The 8,305-nt window shown below is 36.6% G+C and overlaps 1 protein-coding gene across 1 annotated transcript; it reads right to left on the bottom strand.

The window, feature by feature from the left end:
* Nucleotides 1-2,849: 2,849 nt before the first annotated feature.
* On the bottom strand, nucleotides 2,850-4,125 carry LOC143987939 (taste receptor type 2 member 40-like). Its single transcript, XM_077487145.1, has one exon. It carries the CDS (start codon nucleotides 4,010-4,012, stop codon nucleotides 3,032-3,034), a length of 981 nt encoding a protein of 326 aa, XP_077343271.1. The 5' UTR covers nucleotides 4,013-4,125; the 3' UTR covers nucleotides 2,850-3,031.
* Nucleotides 4,126-8,305: the final 4,180 nt, after the last annotated feature.

Raw genomic sequence — 8,305 nt, 5'->3', positions numbered from 1 at the left:
TTCTGTGAGCCTCCACTAATCCAAAATGCCTTAATTATCAAAAATCAGCTGCAAGTGTTAAACATGCCTCATATATCATGCAAATGTGGATAAATAAATATATACCCTGTGCTTTCCAAAGTCATACACAAAACCAATGTAAAAAGAAATATATAAAAAAAACCTCCAATAGCGGCAAAAAAAACAATAGTGCAATAGATGAACACGTGTATTAAAAACAAATATAAATATTACACATATATTAAAAATAAAAAGTGTATATGAAAGCATAAACAATGATGATAATAGATATAAAGTGCTACTGTGCAAAGAGGTGCAATTCCCACTTTTATGATCCTGTATAGATTATCAGTGACCCACTAATGCATAAATACATGCTCCTGTGCATGAACATAGCATCCAGTATTATATAGTATATCAGTATTGCATTGCTGGGTTGTTCAAAGTAGTGCTCCTGTACAAGTGTATGGTATCCAAAAAGAGTCTATCCAGATGTAATAAAGTTCATGCAATTCTAAAGTTCATGCTATTATAAAACTGCTAAGTGCAATAAAGTTCATGCGATCATAAAATCCATAACATGCTGTGGTGTTCCTCACTCTGGTGCTCACTAGGTATTTAATGCTCACCTCAGAGCGTGCGACCTTGCAACTAAGCACAGTCAAAACACGCATATGAACCACCTCTGGGGTCTTGTAGTTACACCGGAATCCTGAACTCGTCAGTATGGTACCTCGGCGAGTGTATAAAATAAAGACTTGATAGTGTAATAGAGTTTTAATGGTTTAATAAACAGAAAACAAAAAATCATAAACCAAATTTGGTACCGTAGTTTGAGTAGCAAAGTAAACAGGACAGATGTGGAGGAATTTTCATAACATTCCATCTGGCAATCAGCATCAAGCAAACTGAACCATATAAATAATAAATAGCAAAAGTACCAACGTTATACATTATATTCTATATGGACATATGGGGAATAGTAAAAAATTAAAAATTAAAAATATAAAAATAGATACAAATTTATACATTTGTATCTATTTTTATATTTTACATTTTTTAATATATAACTTTTTGCTAGTTTGTTTGGCCTTTCTCCAAGCTGCGAACAGGTTGCACATCAGCCAAGTGCTATCTTTGATCAAACTCATTAGCAACCAAACATTGGAAATCTGCAACAAGTATCAGTTAACCCCTTGGCGGTATTTCCGAGTCTGGCTCGGGGTGAAAATTCAGTACCATTAACAGTAACCCCGAGCCAAACTCGGGATCGCATCGCAGGATCCAGGATGAGTATGCTTACCTTGTCCCCTGGATCCAGCGATGTCTTCCCGCAGTGCGAGCAGCTTGTCCTCCGCTCGATCTATCCCGGAGCCGAGCTCCGTTCCATGTGAGTGCTGCGATGCACGGGGATGGAGAACGGCACCAAATTCAAAAAGTGAAACACACACATTACATACAGTATAATGTAATCTTACAGATTACATTACTGTATGTAATTATTTCACATCCCCTTTGTCCCTAGTGGTCTGCCCAGTGTCCTGCATGCAGTTTTATATTATAAAAACTGTTTTTTCTTCCTGGAAACTGGAGATTGTCCATAGCAACCAAAACTGTCCCTTCACATCAAAAGAGGTTTTAGACCAGCTAGAAAATAGTGATAATAAATTAGAATCACTCGCAGAATTGAGCGATAGCGATTTGTGGGGAGATCCGTCATCAAATACTGAAAAGTAATGACAGTGACAATTCTGCAACTGAGCAAATTTCAGTGTTTTTGATTTGATTACACTATTGAATAATTTTTATTATTATTATATTATTATTTGGTATAATTATTTATAGTTATTTATTATATTTTAATTTAGGATTTTGTTTTTCAAATTTTATCATACCCGGGATGTCTACTAGACTCTAGTTTGGACAAATTTAAGTGAGTTATTCCTAAGGCCGCGTACACACGGGCAGACTAACCGTCCAACTAAGTCCGTCAGACAATCCGACAGACAGTCCGTCCTACTTTTGAATGAACGGACTTGACCACACACGATGAACAGACAGTCCTCTGAAAGCTTGCACGATGACGTGTACGGCACGTACGACGGGACTAGAAATACGACGTCCAATACACTGCAATGCAACCTTCAGCCGTGTAAATCCTTTCTGAGCATGCGCCAGTCGAACTAGCCTACTCACGAGCGGACTGTCCGCTGAAACCAAGTTTGGACGGACAATATTATGGAAATTCCGAAAGACTTAGTCCGCCAGACTGTCCGCTGAAAAAGTCCGCTGAAGCCCACACACGAGTGGATTGTCCGCTGAAACACGTTTCAGCGGACCAAGTCCGTCAGACAGTCTGCTCGTGTGTATGCGGCCTAAGAATTACGGCCTACAATATAAAATGCCAAATTTCCATGCAAACATTGTACTGCTTTCAGCACCTAAAATCCGATATAATCATACTGCCAGGGAGGTTAAAGAATGGTACAAGAAAAACTCTATAACATATACAAAAAAAAACTTAAGCATTGTATGGTATGGTGAAAATCTTGGTTTGACCACATTCAAGGTAAAGACAGTATTGATTAGTAAGTAATATGCTGCTCTCTTACATACCATTTCTGGAATGATTTAAAAAGTCAATATTGTTTATAACTGTGACTTACTATACAGTAAATGTTTATTTCTGTCCTATTTATCAACAGGATTTTAATAGAACTAGAATAGGTTGCATAGAGCCCCTTCTTAATCTTCTTTATTGTGGTTTAATAATATGTTTATATTGGTTTGATATTGTATTTAAATTTTCTTTATTTTTTGTTATAAACATCTCCAATATTTGTATTTTTATTAAATTAAAATATTATTAACTTGCAGACAATACATTAAAATCTACGAAAAAACATCTAGCATGGATTTTCTGTCTTTTACTAATCTTGTTTTTCTGATTCTCTTCTTTCTTGAAAGTACGTTTTAAAAAGAATGATCACAGGATATCTTATATATAGTAATATGTAATGTTTTATTATTATCACTGTGCGTTGATGTGAAATGTCTGATGTGGATGGAAATTTATGCAGAGGATCTTCTGTGATTTAGGCTGTCCTTTCCTGAATAGAGATTGCAGCAAAGCAAAAGACACTTGTTTCAATTTGGGACATCCGAGAATAAGAACTATTGACTGAGCAGGAGGATAGCTGTATATTACAATTAAGCAGGCACAGAATCCGGAGCTGTTCCTGGGGAAGGTATCTATAAAGAGAAGGACCTCAGATATATAGAATGAAATATAAAGAAGAAGGAGGCATGCAATTGTCCTGGCTGCAGATCTGCGAGCTGCAGCTCTTGGGCTGAGGTCCCCTTGGGCATTTCTAGCCTCCTTGTGACTGTGTGTAACTAATAACTTGATGATCATACCATTAGCAATACCAATGAGAGCTAATGGAAGGGAACAGCTAATGACAGTACTGGGTAGCATGTACACAGCATTCACTTTAGGAACAGCGATTTCCAAACTCTGATTTGTTGACACATTTAAATAGAGATGATCCTTGTGCCGGTTCAATGCAGCAGGTAGGCCATTAGCTACGGATGTAAAAACTGAGGCCATCAGTAACTTTGGTATTAACCGTGAGACCCCCAACTTTAACCGAATTAGAAAGGGATGAGTAAATATGACAATCTGCAAGTAGTAGTAGATAGAGAGACAAACCGTGAACCAAAAGCTTGAAAATATAGGAAGGACCAATAGGACAGTAAATAAAGTGTAGATCTGTTCAGAGCTGTAGAGGTCTTGGTCCAGGAAGCTGAAATAATCATTGATCAGCATTATGAACTGGAAAACAATGTTAAAGGAACCTAGGGTCACCAAAATTAGGTCAGATGGGTTGAGCTTTTTACCTTTCACTTTGTCTACAAAATTGACAAGCAGAATTAGTGAGTTAGTGAACACTCCCATGATGGTGCTTATACCCAATATTATCATTGAAACCAAAATAAATGTAGGCGGCATTGATTATTCATGTAAGATTGTTTGATTTTAACAATTGCAAATATGCCACAGAGGACTTTGCAAGCAATGGCATCTGTCTTGTATCTCTGATCCATTTATTAATATACCCTTAGAAGCAATATGCTCATCTGTCAAAGCCAAAAAATAACAAATTAAAATAATTCTATGGTCACAGCATACACTTTTAGCATCAACGTTGCAATAACAATACAAAGAATAGGTATTTTCACAGTCCAATATAAGTTTACTTGAAAAATCTCCTTTCATGTTGGGTGAGTGCTGCCTGTCTGCTGGCCATCTCTTCCCATAATGTCCTGGATTCCCTGCATGCTTTGCAGCTTCTCCTCTACTAGTTACTTTTAATTTCTAAGGACTCTATATCCCATAATACCTTGCTGTCTGGAAGCAATAATTCCTATACTGGGTCTGCCTCCTTAAACCCTTCCTCCCAGCACCAACAGTTCAGAATGCAGGCTCTGTGAATTCTGTGACACAGCGGTGATCAACAGGGCACAGTAAATACATGTCAAAGAATTCCAAGAGAAGAAAATGTCATCAGCACACCAATGATTTATCAAAAATTGATTCATTTTCATGGTCGCATGATAAACATGCAGCTATATGTTTATCATGTGACCACAGAAATAAATCCCTTTTCGAAGAATCCTTGGTGTGCTGATGACATTTTCTTCACTTTGATCATCAACGGTTTCCAGCCTATGGTCATTACAGCACCCAGCATTACAGAACAGTTTCTTAGCCCTTGTACACACGGTCGGAGATTCCGATGGAATGTGTCCTATCGGACCGTTTTGTCGGATATTCCGACTGTGTGTGGTCTGCATCGGACTGTTTCCGTCGGAATATCCGACGGACCAACTTTTCCAACTTGTACAAAAATTTGGGAAAAAAATACTGCGCTAAAGAAATCTCTCAACAATAAGTCTAAATATCTAAAGGCTGCGATTGATACGATGTGATACACACCTATAAAGCATATAAGTCAGGAATTTCAACCGTGCTCACAATTACAAAAATCAAAAAAAATATATCTAAAACCGATATAAAACCGATATAACAGAATAATATGTATACACTATAACTAGTCAAAAATTATAATACAAAAACCCAACTAAGTGAATAATAAAAATATACTCTATAACTCATACAATAATCAAGTGTACAAAAAAAATATATATAAAGTGCTCAAAAATTATATATAAGCAACAGTTCCTCATAAAAACGTAGTCATGAGCATACAGTGGTAAAGTGCACAGAATTTTTGTGAACAATCAGAAATATTATGAATAGAGTGCTCAAAAATTATATATAAAAAAACAGTTCTTCATCAAGATGTAATCGTGGGCATAACAGTCCAATAATCATAAGTGTTTCTTCTCAAGAAATCCTATGCGGGTGCAAGAGAGAGAATTTCCTTCACCAACACCGTGCTGATAAATGGTAAAAATGCGCGATTACCAAATCCCAGAATCAGAAAGGCATTTGTTATCAGAAATCTTAGGGGTCATCACACAGGGTGGTCTTGACGTGCTTGACGCAAATCACGTGACATTTGGGCGTTCGCTTTGCCGGCCGGCTTTTCTTAACGCTGATTTGACCTTTATGTTTGTGAGTATGTTTTTTATTATGGAAGAAAAGATTTTGGTTTACGGTTTTACACTATAGGAGTCTTTGCTTGCCTTTTATGAATGGTCCAACCACGTGAAAACGAGGTGATGTCCCTGTGTGATGACCCCTAAGATTTCTGATAACAAATGCCTTTCTGATTCTGGGATTTGGTAATCGCGCATTTTTACCATTTATCAGCACGGTGTTGGTGAAGGAAATTCTCTCTCTTGCACCCGCATAGGATTTCTTGAGAAGAAACACTTATGATTATTGGACTGTTATGCCCACGATTACATCTTGATGAAGAACTGTTTTTTTATATATAATTTTTGAGCACTCTATTCATAATATTTCTGATTGTTCACAAAAATTCTGTGCACTTTACCACTGTATGCTCATGACTACGTTTTTATGAGGAACTGTTGCTTATATATAATTTTTGAGCACTTTATATATATTTTTTTTGTACACTTGATTATTGTATGAGTTATAGAGTATATTTTTATTATTCACTTAGTTGGGTTTTTGTATTATAATTTTTGACTAGTTATAGTGTTGTTATAGGTTTTAGATATTTTTTTTAGATTTTTGTAATTGTGAGCGCGGTTGAAATTCCTGACTTATAAACTTTTCCAACTTGCCGGTAAAATTTTCAGACAAAATGCTCCGATCGGACATACTCCGATCATGTGTAGCCTACTCCGACGGACAAAGTGCCATGCATGCTCAGATCAAATTCATAGACCAAAGCTATTGGCTACTAGCCTGAACATAGTCCCGTCGTAACGAAAAAACATCATCACGTTATGTACAATCGGATTTTCCGACAACTTAGTCCGACCGTGTGTATGCAACATCACTTCCGGACCTCTTCCGGAATTAATCCGTCAGAATTACTCCGACGGATTTGGTTGTCGGAATCTCCGACCGTGTGTACAAGGGCTTAAATGTGTGCGTAGGGAATATTGTGCTTGAAAGAATTCAAGCACAAGATGTGTAGAGACTGACCTTCAAAAAGTAAGATTACAAACTTCAAGATTGTTCAGAGTAATAGGAATAGACTGGAAATAATTGAAGATCAATGTGCAAACTAATATATGATTTACATTTTGATCATAGATACACTTTAAGTGAAAAAAAAAACACTTAACACTACAGAATGTATATTTACACATCTTGCAGATGCAGTAATTTTTTTCAGTTATAAAACATTGGGAGATTGGTTTGATTCCTAGTTAATGACTTTTCCATAATGTTTAGTAGTGTTAGTTTAGTTACTACAGGAAGACCAAACAGAAAAATTGTAGCTTCAAAATCCATAAAAGAGGTTCTAGGGTCAAAGCTAAATTGCCATAGCAATTGGTGTTTGAGAGTTTGGACTGTCACAACACCGCTGTAATGGGTCACAAAAAGTTTTTCACCGAATGTAGAAAATCCCCTTGAAATGATGGTTTCCACAATTTCATTTGACATGAATGTCTTTATCATGCTAGCCTTGTGCCCATGTGTTGGACCATTATCTAGGAGGTTCTTGGACTATTACCCAAGAAGCTCAGCTTTTTCACTGTGTTGGGAAATTTTTTGTGAGTAAGTCCATGTTTACGTAAAAGAGGGTTGGGACCCAATCATTCTCGACTGGGAATCATGGTTGATCCAGGTACTAGAACAAAAGTTCTGGGGGCAGGCATGTATATATTTTTATATGATATATATTTTTATTTTTATTCTTGGGGGCGTAACGACCAGTCTTTGTGCAAGCTTCAGCTACAGGTATGAATTTAAGGCGGTCTCAAAAATGGTGTGATTTTAGCTATGAGTTCAAAGGAAGAAAGTGAGTAAAATTAGTTATCTGTCTCAGCTGTTCACCCCAAGTGTGTGAGCAGCCCTGTTTCTAGAGGATCCAAATAGACACTAGAGATATCTAAAGATAAAGGTCCAAACATACTTTCTAAAACAGAGTATTTATTTAAATATTTTCAGAGAAAGAGTTCAAAGCAAATACATTTTTCAGAAAGCATATTGATGTCACCAAGGAATTGATGAACATTTTTTTCCACCCAAATACAACAGGAACATGATTTCTTCATATTTATACATTACCTGAATAGTATTCAAATTTGTTGGTGCTTCTGGCAACAGGAATCTGATTTTTGTGGCATATTATTTCCAAAACAAACAAGCGATATTTCACAGTGTAACTTCCTTTTGGATTTAAAGTTATGAAATCTAAATTAATTTGTTATTCATTTGAAGATTTAATACATTTGTATAACTCATCATGTAAATCATAAAAGATAGCATGAGTTTTCTTCCATACTTTTTTCAAAATAATAGTTTTTGCAGTCACCTGGTTGGTAATTTCGTGCATTTCTTTGCAAGAACACCATGATATGTTTATTAATGCCACTGATGATTGCTAGCAATTATGTATGAAATTTCTAAAGCAACATAATGCATATCCCAAAATACCAACCAAGCTGCTCTCTTCGGTCCTCCCTAGACCTCCTGCTCTCTAGCTCCCTTGTCACCTCCTCCCATGCTCACCTCCAGGATTTCTCCAGAGCTTCTCCCATCCTTTGGAACTCCCTACCCCAATATGTCCAACTGTCTCCTAATCTATCCATCTTTAGACGATCCCTGAAAACCCTTCTCTTTAAAGAAGCC

The sequence above is a fragment of the Lithobates pipiens genome, unplaced genomic scaffold (genome assembly GCF_037356315.1).
Source record: "Lithobates pipiens isolate NorthernLeopardFrog02 unplaced genomic scaffold, aLitPip1_a1.2 Scaffold_1, whole genome shotgun sequence".
In the NCBI taxonomy this organism is placed as follows: Eukaryota; Metazoa; Chordata; class Amphibia; order Anura; family Ranidae; genus Lithobates; species Lithobates pipiens.
This window is presented reverse-complemented; position numbering and strand designations above follow the sequence as displayed.

Coding starts and splice junctions, on each gene's coding strand:
- LOC143987939 (XM_077487145.1), bottom strand. CDS start 4,012: ATGCCGCCTACATTTATTTTGGTTTCAATGATAATATTGGGTATAAGC.